At 42.0% G+C, this 17,502-nt stretch overlaps 1 protein-coding gene across 6 annotated transcripts in view; it reads right to left on the bottom strand.

The window, feature by feature from the left end:
- LOC111962602 (protein-methionine sulfoxide oxidase mical3a) overlaps positions 1-17,502 on the bottom strand; it is a 117,832-nt gene that overhangs the window by 67,957 nt on the left and 32,373 nt on the right. For 5 of the 6 annotated variants that reach the window (XM_023985807.2, XM_023985791.2, XM_023985810.2 and 2 more), the window contains exons 7-16: positions 17,095-17,195; positions 15,000-15,257; positions 14,510-14,625; positions 14,096-14,222; positions 11,798-11,894; positions 9,160-9,307; positions 2,335-2,537; positions 1,985-2,103; positions 1,761-1,832; positions 1,453-1,635 (exon numbers count right to left, since the gene is read on the bottom strand). In XM_023985807.2, the coding sequence (XP_023841575.1) occupies positions 1,453-1,635; positions 1,761-1,832; positions 1,985-2,103; positions 2,335-2,537; positions 9,160-9,307; positions 11,798-11,894; positions 14,096-14,222; positions 14,510-14,625; positions 15,000-15,257; positions 17,095-17,195 (1,424 nt within the window). Of the gene's footprint in view, positions 1-1,452; positions 1,636-1,760; positions 1,833-1,984; positions 2,104-2,334; positions 2,538-5,584; positions 6,801-9,159; positions 9,308-11,797; positions 11,895-14,095; positions 14,223-14,509; positions 14,626-14,999; positions 15,258-17,094; positions 17,196-17,502 lie in introns of those variants that run through there. The other variant, XM_023985808.2, reaches the window with a different exon arrangement.

Raw genomic sequence — 17,502 nt, 5'->3', positions numbered from 1 at the left:
ATATAAATACATTTGATTTGAGAATATGACATGCATTATTATTGTACAAACTGGAACTATCTTAGGTTTGTAATTTACTATAGACTTAAAGAAAATTAATATGACACTGTGGCAAAGCATTATCAGCATTTCATGCAAAGAGCTGAAGGGTCAAAGAAGGGTTGAAAAGGTGAAGCCCGTTGTTTGAAACACGCCAAACAGACCACACTCAGCAGCAGCAGAATCAATATTGAATATTACCACCAGTGGGACTCACATAAAGTAGGCTTAGCGCCATAAACCAACTTGTACTGTACAGCTCTTTGATGGGTCATTTGTAGCTGGTTATTATACCATTAGAAAAGATGACATTGATTTACCATCAATATTTCAGATTGTACAAATCTGTGACCAAGAGAGAACGCTTCTAAGTTTGTGCTCAAAGCTCTTGACCTGAGGCAGGCTACTTCTAACGTGTCATCAATTCAATTTACATCAAACAAGTCTTTTTGTGTATCAAAGATTGTATCAAATTCACATAGCAAAACACACATCCGAGCAGGCATTTTTAGATTTGGCACCACTTGGGAATGCTGCCATGTGATTGTCTTTCTAGGTCACAATAGTAAGCTTGTGTCAACTAAGCCCCACACGAGTCTACCCCCCCCCCCCCCCCCCACCCACCCCACTGCTCCAGGCCTGCAGTATTGCCTCTCAGGGTGACTGTCCCAGGTTCAGGTCTTGGGTTGGGTCTGTAAACCCATTTCTCCCCATAGTCCCGGAGGAGCCAGACAGTCACCACTATCCTCCTACCTACTCCAAGCCGCCAGGCCCGGGCCACATCAATACACGCATTCTGGGCCCGTATTCACAGAGCGTCTCAGCGTATAAGTGCTGATGTAAGATCAGGTCCTCTGTAGCTCAGTTGGTAGAGCATGGCTCTTACAATGCCAGGATAGTGGGTTTGAATCCTAGGACCACCTATACTCAAAGAATCTATCCACACATGACTAAGTTGCTTTTGCTAAATGGAGTTTTAATTATGCATTTTATTTAATCATTCATTATGATCTAAAAAGGAAAACTGATCCTAGAACAGCACTCCTACTCTGAAGCTTTATGAATACAGGCCCTGGAGTTCAACACATTAATACAGTAGTACAGTGTTGCTACACACTCAGCATCACGAGACTTGGAGTCATGTTAGACGCCATGAGATGAAATAGATCTACATCTAACTTCTGCATATTTACTCTGTCTAGACATATTTACTCTGTCTAGAGAAACAAAACACTGTCTAGACACAGAAAGCTGTCTTCATGTCATTATCATCCAGGAAAGCTAAATCTCAAGCAACAGTTCTCATGTTTAAAACAGTTTACTCCGTCTCTAGTCTCTTCCCCCATCCGGGCAAGCAAGACTACTCCTTCTCCCATCGTTAACACCACCCAGACATAATAAGTCTCTCCATACCTGTCGTTTGAGGCCCTTGGACTCTGCAGGAGCATTCTCCTCAAACTTGGCGAGGAGCTGGGTGGCCATGGACTTGACTTTGTTATGGTTCCCTACAGCTGCTGTCTCTTCCTTCATCTTCCTCTCCGTTAGAGCAGTACTGTTGGACGGCCTGTCATCATGGTTACCCCTCAAAACCTCCTCCTGTTACAAACACATGGACAGTACAAAACCAGAGAATGAGTTTAACCTGAGAGACGTTTCTATCCGTCTGCAAAGCAGAGTTCMACGCCTGAATTATATTTTTAACCCTTGAAAGTTTTACGCACTTCTTCAGAATGGCCAGCCTGGCTAGTCTTCCTCCTCTTCCCCAAACCATCCACATCCTTCTCCTTCTTGTCCTGTTGATCACATAATCACATGTTGTCACTGGTTATTTCAGGCAGACAGCTATTGACTCCTACAGTAGCATTATAAGATGACGATATACACAGCAGTAACACAGTGCTAAAGGGAATGGGACTGCTGAGCTGACAATGATGCATTGGAGGACCTTGGGGTTGCGTTTGCGGGATATGGCGATGCTCTGGCCCAGCTTGCTAAGGAAGGAGATGGGAGACTTAGTGCTGTTGATCAACGCAGCCTTCTCCTCAGGGCTCATGTTTTGGTTATCTGGAAATATAAAATATACAAAATGTAAGGCGTTACACTAGGGTCATGAAAATTACAAGCATTTCTCATTGGATGAGTTCAGGTAGACCCTCTCTGTTTCTGGTCTGTTTGGTGCATAATATATATTACTGATCACTCAGTGTGTATAACATTTCAACCAATCTTCAACACTCCCCCACCCCCAAATAAAAACGATATTCATGAAACTAACCAAAGGTGTGCATTACTCACCTCCGGCCCCAGGGGGAACTGTGTCCTTGAACATCTCGTAGAACTGGCTGAGGTACATGACCATGGAGAGCTTGTCGGGCTCTGACACCTGGGACATCTCCTTGCCCGTCATGCAGGGCGAGATTCCAAACTCCCGCTCGGCCACGTCGAATCCCAACTGGTTGTTTTTCTGTTGGTCCCGTTCGTCCAAGGAGTCAAAGTCACTGTGGGGCAGAGAGAGACAGAACGTCTGGGAGTCAAAATGGGAGTCAAAGTCGCCGTGGGCAGAGAGAGACAGAATGTCTGGGAGTCAAAACAACCAGTAACACTGTAAATGTTAACATCACTTGGCTTTCCAAATAAACATGACAAGCACACTAAGCAGGTTCTAATGCGGTGGATGCAGAGGTTGACATTAGCACGCCACCCCTTTCCTTGTACGGTTAGTGTTGCAGCATCAGCACCATGCTTTACCAGTGCGGGAAGTCAGTGAGATACCTGGAAATAGAAAATATAGAAAATGTAAGGCATTACACCAGGGTCGTATCCATTAAAGTTTTGCAATGGAAAATAGGGATACCTTGAGGGATACCTTCTTGAGCACAAATTTATTTATGAACTCCAATCTGGCTTTAGAACAGCTCATTCCACTGATACTTGCCTTATCCACCTTTTTGACCACAGTATAAGAATATTTTGAAGATAAATACACAACGCAGAGACAGAGGACAAGAGGTCAATAGAGTACGAGAGGATAAAGAGGACGAAAAGTCAATAACGGTCAACGGAAATAGTGTTTTTTCTGTAATAGGGGACTAATGAGCAATGAGTCAGAGACATGGGAGGAATGTGTCTATACAGTGAGCCTGAAATAGAAGGGGAACTATACAGGTATGGTCATGTTAGACTTGCAAAAGCTTTTGACACTGCGGACCATGATATTCTCCTGATGAAACTGAAATGTTTGGTTCTAAATGATGTAGCAGTGAATTGGTTTAGGTCTTATCAGACCAACAGAACACAAGTATGTAATTTTGGTGATGTTCTGTCAGAGGTCAAAGAAATATCCTGTAGAGTACAGCAAGGATACATTTTAGGGCCTCTCTTATTTACAGGTTAATGATATGCTAGATACACTAAAGTGCAAACTCCTGCTTTATGCTGATGACACAGCCATACTGGTATCAGGGAAGGATACAGTTTACACAGCCAGAAGAGGACTGGCCACCCCTCATAGTCTGGTTCCTCTCTAGGTTTCTTCCTAGGTTCTGGCCTTTCTAGGGAGTTTTTCCTGGTTTTAGGCTGGGTTTCTGTACAGCACTTTGAGATATCAGCTGATGTAAGAAGGGCTTTATAAATACATTTTACAGAGGAGACCCTGAGGAAGGAATTGCATTTTGTTAGAGATTGGTTGACTGACAACAAATTGTCGCTACATTTGGGAAACTGAATCAATTTTGTTTAGAACAAAACGTAGATTACTTAGGTTTGACAAGATAAAAGGTCAACTGTGCAGGCAAGGAGATTGTATCTAAAACAAGTGTAATTTATCTTTGTGTGTCCCTAGATCAATCCCTGTCTAGAGACCTGATTGCTGCTAAAGTTCTTTCTAAAATGACAAATTGATATTTTAATATAGTAACACTGGATATTTTAACATCAACGTTAAGAAACTGCTTGTCTCAGCCTTGATTCAGTGTCATGTTGATTATGCTGCTCTGCTTGGTATAGTGGGCTATCAAAAAAGATGAAGAAGAGAATGCAGGTCATGCAAAATAATGTTAATGTTATCAGGTATATGCTAAATGTCCCCCCTAGGACCCACATAGGGGTACAGTTCCGGGAGGTGGGCTTGTTGCCTTTGGAGTMCAGAGTGGACCAACTTTAATCATATGTATGACACCTTAAATGATCGTGCCCCAGGTTATATGAAAAACAACATTGATATGGTCTTTAACCAACACAGTTACAATACCAGAGCTACAGTAGTGTTATGTCTTGTAAAATCCCAAGAGTAAACAGTACTGCGAGGAGCATGTTTGTCTATACAGGTATTTGTCTATGGAACAGCCTTCCCATGGAGATCAAGCAAATAAAAAGTAGAAATAGCTTTAAAAAGCAGGCAAAGGTTTTCATTTGGACAACGTTGTCTAAGTAAGAGAAACCACTCCACTGCCCCTTGTGCCCCTTTCCGCTGGTCAAGTGTATTTATTTGAATGATACTGTACTGTAGGTATGATGTGCAATGAATCAATTGTTTTAATGTGAAATTAATATGGTTGATTTTTAAGGTTAGGGAGAAGTGCAGTGAATAGTGTAACTTTTTAGGATGTCAATATAAATTAATGTATAAATGGTTGTTTGTAATTTTGTCTTGTCTTCCTAATCATTATATGTTTTTTTGTTTTTTTACCACCGAAGACCACTTTGGAATCCAGCGTTTTAATTAATAATTCCAAGTGATATCCTCTGGATCCACATTGTACATTTTGTTGTATATGTCTGTTACCCAAAATAAAATWAATTCAAATGTGAACTAATTAGAGCTGTCTGTGTACTGCACTTAATGCATATTTCCCATCCATGCAGCCTTTTCCCACACCCCTGCCCCAGTCATCTGGACAATGAAAGGCAGCAGGGCAGAAGGGTTATAATGCTAATCGCTGTGTAACCAACAGAGGGTAACAACTTAATCTCTCCCCTCGTTAGGCAATGTGTGTGTCTCCGCTGTGTGTGTCRTCTCTGCTGGGTGTGTGTGTGTGTAGTAGGGGTACCATACATAATTTTCCCTGAAGCGACAGACAATTTGACTCTGAGCTTTTATCTAATTTAGTGAAAAGCCAAGGCCTTGACAGCATGTGCCAGGAGATAAATAACACATGCTACAAACAAAGTGGTAAAGCAGTCACAGCAGTCAGGCCATTCCAGTCAATGAAAGTTTTAACCCCTTTTTTTGCTGACAGTAAGGGCCATGTTAATGCCAGTATGTCAGGACCTGACAAAGATCTAAACCGTGTGCATATTGACTAGCCTGATGAATATTTACTGGCCTAATTACGTGATGGAGCAATCATGTGTGCAGGTCCTACTTCATTCCTATGCTTATTATAATAATAATAATAATAATAATAATAATAATAATAATAATAATAGGAACTTATATAGCGCTTTTCAAGGACCCAGAGTTGATTTACAAGTAAACCTCACCTGTAAGCATTTCTACAGGAGAAATCCAGATATATGGTACCAGTCAAAAGTTTGGACACACCTACTCATTCCAGGGTTTTTCTTTATTTTTACTATTTTCTACATTATAGTGAAGACATCAAAACTATGAAATAACACATATCCAATCATGTAGTAACCAAAAAAAAAGTGTTAAATCAAAATATATTTTATATTTGAGATTCTTCAAAGTAGCCACCCTTTGCTTTGATGACAGCTTTGCACACTCTTGGCATTTTCTCAACCAGCTTCATGAGGTAGTCACCTGGAATGCATTTCAATTAACAGTTGTGCATTGTTAAAAGTTAGTGTAATTTGAGCCAATCAGTTGTGTTATGAGAAGTTAGTGGTGGTATACACAAGATAGCCCTATATGGTAAAAGACCACGTCCATATTATGGCAAGAACAGCTCAAATAAGCAAAGAGAAATGACAGTCTATCATTACTTTAARATATGAAGGTCAGTGAATCTGGAAAATTTCAAGAACTTTGAAAGTTTCTTCATGTGCAGTCGCAAAAACCATCAAGCGCTATGATGAAACTGGCTCTTATGAGGACCGACTAAGGAAAGGAAGACCCAGAGTTACCTCTGCTGCAGAGGATAAGTTCATTAGAGTTAACTGCACCTCAGATTGCAGCCCAAATAAATGCTTCACAGAGTTCAAGTAACAGACATCTCAAAATCAACTGTTCAGAGGAAACTGCGTGAATCAGGCCATGGTCGAACTGCTGCAAAGAAACCACTACTAAAGGACACCAATAATAAGAAGAAACTTGCTTGGGCCAAGAAACACGAGCTATTGACATTAGACCGGCGGAAAGCTGTGATATTGTGATATTTTTGGTTCCAACCGCCGTATCTTTGTGAGACACAGAATAGTTGAACGGATGATCTCCGCATATGTAGTTCCTACCGTGAAGCATGGAGGAGRAGTTGTGATGGTGTGGGGGTGCTTTACTGGTGACACTATCTGTGATTTATCTAAAATTCAAGGCACACTTAACCAGCATGGCTACCACAGCATTCTGCAGTGATACACCATCCCATCTGGTTTGCGCTTAGTGGGAGTATCATTTGTTTCCAACAGGACAATGACCTAACACACCTCCAGGCTGTGTAAGGGCTATTTGTCCAAGAAGGAGAGTGATGGAGTGCTGCATCAGATGACCTGCCTCCACAATCAACCGACCTCAAACCAATTGAGATGGAGTTGGAAGGAAAAGTTGTCATCAAGGCAGAAGGGTGACTACTTTGAAGTATCTAAAATATAAAAAAAGATTTACATTTGTTTAACACCTTTTTGGTTACTACATGATTCCATATGTGTTATTTCATAGTTTACTGTTTTCACTATTATTCTACAATGTAGAAAATAGTAAAAAATTAAGAAAAACCTTTGAATGAGTAGGTGTCTAAACTTTTTACTGGTACTGTATACTGGACAAAAAYATAAAGCGCAACATGCAACAATTTCAGAGATGTTACTGTACATAAAAGGAAATCAGTAAATAGAAATAAATAAAAAAGGCCCTAATCTATGGATTTCAGATGACTGGGCAGGGGTGCAGCTGGGCTTTTTTTCAGCTCTCAGGACCTCAGACTGGGCCGAAGGTTYACCTTCCAACAAGAAATCAACCCTCAGCACACAAGAGTGGCTTCGGGACAATTCTCAATGTCCTTGAGTGGCCCAGCCAGAGGCCGGACTTGAACCCGATCCAACATCTCTAGAGAAACCGGAAAATAACTGTGCAGCGACGCTCCCTATCCAATCTGACAAAGCTTGAGAAGAATAGGAGAAACTCCCAAAATACAGGTATGCCAAGCTTGTAGCTTCATACCCAAGAAGACTCAATGCTGTAATCGCTGCCAAAGGTGCTTCAACAAAGTACTGAGTAAAGGGTCTGAATACTTACAATGGCTTGCAAAAGTATTCACCCCCCTTGGCATTTTTCCTATTTTGTTGCCTTACAACCTGGAATTAAAATAGATTTTTGGGGGGTTTGTATCATTTGATTTACACAACATGCCTCCCACTTTGAAGATGCAAAATATTTTTGTGAAACAAACAAGAAATAAGACAAAAAAACTAAAAACTTGAGCATGCGTAACTATTCACCCCCCAAAGTCAATACTTTGTAGAGCCACCTTTTGCAGCAATTACAGCTGCAAGTCTCTTGGGGTATGTCTCTATAAGCTTGGCACATCTCGCCACTGGGATTTTTGCCCAGTCTTCAAGGCAAAACTTCTCCAGCTCCTTCAAGTTGGATGGGTTCCGCTGGTGTACAGCAATCTTTAAGTCATACCACAGATTCTCAATTGGATTGAGGTCTGGGCTTTGACTAGGCCATTCCAAAGCATTTAAATGTTTCCCCTTAAACCACTCAAGTGTTGCTTTAGCAGTATGCTTAAGGTCATTGTCCTGCTGGAAGGTGAACCTCCGTCCCAGTCTCAAATCTCTGGAAGACTGAAAYAGGTTTCCCTCAAGAATTTCCCTGTATTTAGCGCCATCCATCATTCCTTCAAATTCTAACCAGTTTTCCAGTCCCTGCCGATGAAAAACATACCCACAGCATGATGCTGCCACCACCATGCTTCACTGTAGGGATGGTCTTTCAGGGTGATGAGAGGTGTTGGGTTTGCACCAGACATAGTGTTTTCCTTGATGGCCAAAAAGCTCAATTTTAGTCTCATCTGACCAGAGTACCTTCTTCCATATGTTTGGGGAGTCTCCCACATGCCTTTTGGCAAACAACAAACTTCTTTGCATATTTTTTTCTTTAAGCAATGGCTTTTGTCTAGCCACTCTTCCGTAAAGCCCAGCTCTGTGGAGTGAACGGCTTAAAGTGGTCCAATGGACAGATACTCCAATCTCCGCTGTGGGGCGTTGTAGCTCCTTCAGGGTTATCTTTGGTGTCTTTGTTGCCTCTTTGATTAATGCCCTCCTTGCCTGGTCGTTGAGTTTTGGTGGGCGTCCCTCTCTTGGCAGGTTTGTTGTGGTGCCATATTCTTTCAATTTTTTAATAAGATGTTCAAAGTTTCAGATATTTTTTTACAACCCTACAGTGATCTGTATTTCTCCACATATTTGTCCCTGACCTGCTTGGAGAGCTCCTTGGTCTTCATGGTGCCGCTTGCTTGGTGGTGCCCCTTGCTTAGTTGTGTTGCAGACTCTGGGACCTTTCAGTACAGGTGTATATAYACTTAGATTGCACACAGGTGGACTTAACTAGTTATGTGACTTCTGAAGGTAATTGGTTGCACCAGATCTTATTTAGGGGTTTCATAGCAAAGGGGGTSATATGCACCCACCACTTTTCTGTTTTTTTATTTAAAAATAAAATAAAAATTTAAACAAGTTATTTTTTTTGTTTCACTTCACCAATTTGGACTATTTTGTGTATGTCCATTACATGAAATCCAAATATATATCAATTTAAATTACAGGTTGTAATGCAACAAAATAGGAAAAACGCCAAGGGGGATGAATACTTTTGCAAGGCACTTTATGTAAATGTGATATTGTTTTGCATTGGCATTATGGGGTATTGTGAATAAGGCTGTAACGTCTGAATTCGGAAGTATTTCCGAATGCACTGTATATGCTGTAAATATGACTCACATGAGGTCAGGTCTATAGCGGTGGATGAGGGAACACAGAGCCATGCCACTCTTCCAGGACATGGTGAGGTCGGTCACACTGACTTTCCTGTAGCCCTCCGTCTGTCTCTGACACCAGTCCAGCAGCTTGCTGGAGCGAGCGATGGACTCTGGGAAAGGAAAAGCAGTCAGTGACTAGTGGACTATAACGTGTTTGGGACCAGGGCTTAGCGTGTTTTAGACCAAACAGTCAGAAGTTTTGCTCTTTGGAGTGTTCATACAGTCATTGAACACTGGCCACTTTACATACCGTTTTACCCACTTTATATATGTATATACTGTATTCTAGTCATGGCTCATCCTATATAACTASTGTTGTGCACAAATTTTCTATTCATATACTATCTTTACACACCATTATATACAGTACCAGTTTGGACACACGTACTCATTCAAAGGTTTTTATAAATGTTTTACTATTTTCTACATTGTAGAATAATAGTGAAGACATCAAAACTGTGAAATAACGCATATGGAATCATGTAGTAAAAAAAAATATTTGAGATTCTTCAAATAACCATTTTTTTTTTTTTTACACTTCTTTGGTTACTACATGATTCCATATGTGTTATTTCATAGTTTTAATGTCTTCACTATTATTCAACAATGTAGAAAATAGTAAAAATAAAGAAAAGGCCTGGAATGATTAGGTGTGTCCAGACTTTCGACAGGTAGTGTATGTATGTATGTATGTATGTAGTTATGAATGTAGGTATGTTGTATGTAGTACAGTTGAAGTTGGAAGTTTACATACACCTTAGCCAAATACATTTAAACCTAGTTTTTCACAATTCCTGACATTAATCCAAGTAAAAATTCCCTGTCTTAGGTCAGTACCGAATCACCACTTTATTTTAAGAATATGAAATGTCAGAATAAAGTAGAGAGAATTATTTATTTCAGTTTTATTTATTTATTCACATTCCCATTGGGTTAGAAGATTACATGCACTCATATTATTTTGGTAGCATTGCCTTTAAATTGTTTAACTTGGTCAAAAGTTTCAGGTAGACTTCCACAAGCTTCCCACAATATGTTGGTGAATTTTGGCCGATTCCTCCTGACAGAGCTGGTGTAACTGAGTCAGTTTGTAGGCCTCCTTGCTCGCACATTGCTTTTTCCAGTTCTGCCACAAATTTTTCTATAGGATTGATGTCAGGGCTTTGTGATGGCCACTCCAATACCTTGACTTTGTGTGTCCTTAAGCCATTTTGCCACAACTTTGAAGTATGCTTGGGTCATTGTCCATTTGGAAGACCCATTTGCGACCAAGCTTTAACTTCCTGACTGATGTCTTGAGATGTTGCTTCAATATATCCACCACATTTTCCCTTCTCATGATCCATCTATTTTGTGAAGTGCACCAGTCCCTCCTGCAGCAAAGCACCCCCACAACATGAATGCCTGCACCTCTACGAGACAGCCCGTGCTTCACGGTTGGGAGGTGTTCTTCAGCTTATATAGGACTCGTTTTACTGTGGATATAGATAATTTCGTACCCGTTTCCTCCAGCATCTTCACAAGGTCCTTTGCTGTTGTTCTGGGATTGATTGGCACTGTTCGCAACAAAGTGCGTTCATCTCTAGGAGACAGAACGCGTCTCCTTCCTGAGAGGTATGACGACTGCGTGGTCCCATGGTGTTTATACTTGCTTACTATTGTTTGTACAGATGAACGTAGTATCTTCAGGCGTTTGGAAATTGCTCCCAATGATGAACCAGACTTGTGGAGGTATACAGTTTGTTTTCTGAGGTCTTGGCTGATTTCTTTTGATTTTCCCATGATGTCAAGTAAAGAGGCACTGAGTTTGAAGGTAGGCCTTGAAATACATCCACAGGAACACCTACAATTGACTAAAATGATGTCAATTAGCCTATCAGAAGCTTCTAAAGCCATGACATTTTCTGGCACAGTCAACTTAGTGTATGTAAACTTCTAACCCACTGGAATAATATGTCTGTAAAAAATTGTTGGAAAAATGACTTGTGTCATGCACAAAGTAGATGTCCTAACCGACTTGCCAAAACGATTGTTTGTTAACAATAAATTTGTGGAGTGGTTGAAAAACAAGTTTTAATGACTCCAACCTAAGTGTATGCAAACTTCCGACTTCAACTGTATGTATGTATGTATGTATGTATGTATGTATGTATGTATGTATGTATGTATGTATGTATGTATGTATGTATGTATGTATGTGGTACCAGTCCAAAGTTTGTGCCATTTCACCATCCCATTAATGACCAGGTTAGTGAACACAAAGTAAATCCAATAAAATCAGTCCATCCATCAAGTCACATGACATCATGGCAGTTGCTCGTTTCTACGGATAAGAACTATTATGAAGGAATCGTCAGATGGTCATGCATTTGGACCTCAGTCATTAATGATATTACCTTGGAAATGCTTCTCAAGCAGGTAATGGTCTAGGTTGAAAGCAATTCATTGTTACATTTTGGTGATTGTAATAACATCCAGGTCCCAAAAACAWGAGACTTTGGAAAACAGACATGAATGACAATTAAATAATATGAACTAAACTAAATAACTGAATACATTTGCTATGAAACATCGTATAGCTTATTCTAAACACTACTTACCATTTCGGGTGAGCTTGGGTGTTGACGAGGTGACTACATTCTCCATTTCGATACGCATTTCACTGCTTGAATCCCCTGTGTCAATGAGGTGTTGTACCTGACAACAACAGAGTGGGGTGGGATTTCACATAAGACATCTTCCATAGGTCATAGCTACTGCCAGGAGTTTTTGCTGAGCATGCATCCGGACTGAAAAAACTCTGCTTCTTTGTTATGTTTTGAGCTGCTGCCCTCCAGACAAGTGATTAAGGGTCCCACTGTTCAGGAAGAATAGGAACAAGGCAAGTTTCATTCCATCAGCCACCAGACTGCTGAACAGTGGGACATAGGACAGATGCAGGCCAAACACACGGTCGGACAGTAGGCCGCAGAGACTTCAAATATGTGAAAATGTAGACGTGTGACTTGTGTACTAACTTTCCAGTTTTACATACTGCATGTAATAATATTACATGTGTTGTGTATTTKAAAGTTTTTTTWAAAGTTTTTTTTAACCTTTATTTAACTAGGCAAGTCAGTTAACTTCTTTGGGGTAGGGGGCAGTAATTTCACGTCCGGATGAAAAGCATGTAAACGGCCTGCTACAAAGCCATAAAAGCTAGAATATGCATATTATTAGTAGATTTGGATAGAAAACACTCTGAMGTTTCTAAAACTGTTTGAATGATGTCTGTGAGTATAACAGAACTCATCAGGCAGGCAAAAACCTGAGAAGAAATCCAACCAGGAAGTGGGAAGTCTGAGGTTGGTCGATTTTCAACTCAGCTCCTATTGAAGATACAGTGGGATATTGGTAATGTTGCACTTCCTAAGGCTTCCACTAGATGTCAACAGACGTTAGCACCTTGTCTGATGYCTCTACTGTTTAGTGGGGCCGAAGGAGAGAGGAATGAGTCAGGTCTGCCATGAAGTGACCATGCTCTGACCATGCGCGTTCACGTGAAAGCGAGCTCTGTTCCATCATAATTCTGAAGACACAGGAATACTCCGGGTTGGAACATTATTGAAGAATTATGTTTAAAAAATCCTAAAGATTGATTCAATACTTYGTTTGTCATGTTTTTACGGACTGTAATATAATTATTTTAACTTTACGTCCGTACTTTCCGCTGTATCTGCCCACGCGTCGTGAGTTTGGAAAGTGTACTGAACGCTAGAACAACAAGGAGGAATTTGGACATAAATGATGGACATTATCGAACAAAACAAACATTTATTGTGGAACTGGGATTCCTGGGAGTGCATTCTGATGAAGATCATCAAAGGTAAATGAATGTTTATATTGTTACTTCTGACTTCTGTTGACTGCATAATATGGTGGCTATATTTGTGTCTTGATTGGGCTCTGAGCGCCGACTCAGATTATTGCATGGTTTGCTTTTTTGAAATCTGACACAGCGGTTGCATTAAGGAGAAGTGCATCTAAAATTCCATGCATAACAATTGTATCTTTTAGCAATGTTTATTATGAGTATTCCTGTAAATTGATGTGGCTCTCTGCAAAATCAAAGGATGAACGTAAGGCGCCAATGTAAACTCAGATTTTTGGATATAAATATGAACTTTACCGAACAAAACATACATGTATTGTGTAACATGAAGTCCTATGAGTGTCATCTGATGAAGATCATCAAAGGTTAGTGATTAATTTGATCTATATTTCTGCTTTTTGTGAATCCTCTCTTTGGCTGGAAAAATGTCTGTGTTATTCTGTGAATAGGCACTCACCTAACATAATCGTTTGCTTTCATCGTAAAGCCTTTTTGAAATCGGACACTGTGGCTAGATTTACAACAAGTGTATCTTTAAAATGGTGTAAAATACATGTATGTTTGAGGAATTTTAATTATGGGATTTCTGTTGTTTTGAACTTGGCGCCCTGCACTTTCACTGGCTGTTGAAGAGGTGGGACGCTAACGTCTCACGTACCCTAGAGAGGTTAAGAACAAATTCTTATTTTCAATGACGGCCTAGGAACAGTGGCCTTGTTCAGGGGCAGAAYGACAGATTTTTACCTTGGCAGCTCGGGGATTCGATCTTGCAACCATTCGGTTACTAGTCCAACACTCTAACCACTAGGCTACCTACCGAATGCTGACATCACACAATGAAATGGACAATAAAGTGTATCGTATCRTGTGTGTGTGTGTGTGCACAGACACTGGGTTTTCATTCACAAGATGGTTAGGTAGTCAGTCCTGGCCCTACTCAAACTGGATATCATACACAGAGCATTATGGGTACTGTAGTTCATCATGTTACAATCACACAGTCCTATGATCTCAGTATATACACTACCTGGTTGGGCCTGAGGAAGTGGAGGCTGATGTTAGGGTAGCGCGTGGTGGGATCCACACTGTAGTGGCTGAAATTTTTACTGATGTTCTCTGGCGTTGTCTGAGGCAGCAGGCGATATATGCTCTCCCTGAAAAAGAGGAGACCATGGTTACTGAATTATAGAAGGCAACAGAACAGAGGATTCAAAACATTCCATTCAGAGCTCCAGAGGCATTTATTCCATTACAACTACAGGACGGGCTGACAGTGGAGCACTCAGAGATAAAGCACTCAGAGATAAGTGTGTCGAGGGTGTGTGAGTGTATGAGAGAGAGAGAGGGATAAAGAGTATGTGTGTGAGAGTGTGGAGTGTGTGAGCGTGAAAGTCTGACGTGCGAGTATAATGTGTGTGTTATGACATGTCTGCTCCCTCACCTCTCAGCTAGCACGTCCAGAGGGGTGTTTCCCTGGGCCCAGCTCTTCACCATCCAGCCTGAGTCCATGGCTGCCAGGAAACCCCGGGCTATACCAGTGCCCATGGGCCAGAAGGGCTAGAGAGAGGGACAAATACAGTAACATGGTGAACTCCCAAGTAAGCATACAGAGAATAATAAAATATACTTAAATACACATTTTTTTAATATATATATATATATATATATATATATATATATATATATATATATATATATATATATATATATATATATATATAAATACATTTCTGTTTATGTAAAATTGTCTGTTTTAAGTAAGCAAATGTCAATCCGCTCTCTCGATTCAATGTAATGTCTCAAAACACATGCTCATGCTTTACTCCCATTTGTATACACAAGACAGTCAGACACTACCTTATCCAGAGTGACAGACAGAGTATATCTTCTAAGTCAGACTGAAACACCCTCGGCCCAGTAGCCTTCCTCACCTCCAGTAGACTGTCCCCCACCAGAGACACCAGTAGCCGGCGTCCATTGCGTTGGCGCACGAGCGCCGCATTTTCTGAGGCGTACATGCAGGTGAAGTCGAACATGGCCACGTCGGGCTGTCCGTAGTGGTTGATGGCAAAGTCCAGAGTGGGCAGCTGGTGGTTGGTGGAGAAGTCTGCGGCCTCGCGGGCATAGGAGAGAAGAGCCTCCTGGTCCACGTTAGCCCTAGACAACAGCATCTCTGTGTCTGCATAATCCTGGAGAAGACTGGGAGGTTAGATGGCTCAGATGACTGGAGGACTGAGAGACACTGAAGATAAGAGACTGCATGTAACATGGCCTGTCACGCAAAGAATGGAGCATGACATCTATGCAGTGGATTGAATTTAATAAATATAGGGCCATTTAAATGTCTTTCATTCGTACTAGAACAATCTAAACACCACCATAGTCTATAATACCCAACTCCCTGCTACTGTGTGTAGTGAGACGCCTGTCGGTCTCCAGAATGTAGCATCAAATCAAGGCCTGCTTTAAATGACTGTTTTGAAAGAGGGCGGTGAGAGTCACATTCTTTTCCTTCCCTGGCTAGGCTGGGCCGGCAGTGTCAGGCTGACTGACTTCCCTGGCTAGGCTGGGACGTCACCGTCAGGCTGACTGACTTCCCTGGCTAGGCTGAGCCGGCAGTGTCAGGCTGACTGACTTCCCTGGCTAGGCTGGCGCCGCCAGTGTCAGGCTGACTGACTTCCCTGGCTAGGCTGACGTCACCGTCAGGCTACTGACTTCCCTGGCTAGGCTGGGCCGGCAGTGTCAGGGCTGACTGACTCCCTGGCTAGGCTGGGCCGGCAGTGTCAGGCTGACTGACTTCCCTGGCTAGGCTGGGCCGGCAGTGTCAGGCTGACTGACTTCCCTGGCTGGGACGGGCCGGCAGTGTCAGGCTGACTGACTTCACTGGCTAGGCTGGGCCGGCAGTGTCAGGCTGACTGACTGGTGAGATGGATGGGTGGGGAGGAGCAGACAGAGGATCTGAGAGGGTGTTGTTCTCTGATTCATGGTGCTGGGTGGAAGTGTGGACCCGACCCAGCACTCTCCTGCCTTCCTGCCTGCCTTCCTGCCTGCCTGCCAGCCTGCCAGCCTGCCAGCCTGCCAGCCTCTCCTTTCCCAGGGGCAGGATGGAGCATTAAAAAGAGACTAGGGAGTGATTTCCATTGCTATAAAAGGACTTTGCTTGGAAGTAAGTAATCTTGAAGAAAAGAGAGTGTGAGCAGTAGGGGGTCTGTCCACCCACACCCCCATTGCAACACACACACACACACATCATTAGGGATTATGCAAACTTGGCAGGCGTGGAGACGGGCGACCCCGTGTGAAAACAGTGAAGTCTGAAACACAGGACATAGTGTGTTCACTCTCACGTCCCGCCTCAGCCTACAGCCTGGCCCAACTCATCAGGGTCATATTCATTAGTGCACACTTGTAGCAAAACTTTTGCAACTGAAATTGTTTGTCCATTTTCTTCCCTTTGRTGGCTAATGACTACAACCCAGCACAAGACCTACAGTGCCCTGTTCAGCCCTTCAACTGTATTGCCCTGATTATGACTGCTGATGAAAACTCAGTCGGTGCTAATTTAAAAATCCAATTATCAAAAGGGTAACACTTCCCAACTACTTGAATGCCTTGGTAACAATTTTGATTTGATTTGCAAAACATTACCAAACACCTACACCCCCCCCCCAGCTTTCATCTCAAAGTGAGATAGAAATGCAGTGGCAACCGTTACTGGAACATGAAAGCTGAACTTCTAAGAGATGTCCTAATGTCCTAAAAGCTTGTGACTGATTTCCTGTGGAAAGTGCCCAGTCTAGTCAAAGGAAACAGCAGTGTTCTGAAGTGAAGTGTTGGGAGTGGGACACAAACTCATTAAATGTGGTTGAGCTGGTGGTTTGTTCCTGGCACAGTTTTGGCTTGATCTTTAGGCAGGGAGCAGGCACACAGAGGGATAAAGTGTGTTTGTGTGTGTGTGTGTGTACGAGAGAGACAGCTCCAGATGTGTCTCTCTCCCCCTCTGTGACCGCCCCTTTGATCACTCACATGCAGAATGACTCCCTTCTCCAGCAGGCTCTGTTTCTTGGCAGTCATGACAAAGTAGTGCGTGTCATCCTTGTAGTAGACAATGTTTTCTAGGTCAATTCCTACAGAGTCAATAGAAAGAGAGAGTTTTGTTATTTACTTTTGGAAAACCAATGTTGTTTCTATGGCTATAGCTGCTCCTATAGCTCCTCTATTGGTTGTCTATGTTAGGGGAATGAGGACAACGTCGGCGATTACACGACCCAGGAGACAAAACTAAAGGCCCATATAGACGGGGCTAGCTCAGCGCCAAGCTCTCATGGCATGGTATCAAAATATTTAATTGAGAAATGTGAACAGATTTCAGCTCCCAATCAAGAAGTGCCTCTTTGTTGACATTTTCCCTAATCCATAGATAAACCATGCAGA

Source organism: Salvelinus sp. IW2-2015, linkage group LG4q.1:29 (assembly GCF_002910315.2).
Source record: "Salvelinus sp. IW2-2015 linkage group LG4q.1:29, ASM291031v2, whole genome shotgun sequence".
Lineage (NCBI taxonomy): Eukaryota > Metazoa > Chordata > Actinopteri > Salmoniformes > Salmonidae > Salvelinus > Salvelinus sp. IW2-2015.
The sequence above is the reverse complement of the archived record's forward strand: the minus strand, read 5'-3'. Positions and strand labels throughout refer to the sequence as shown.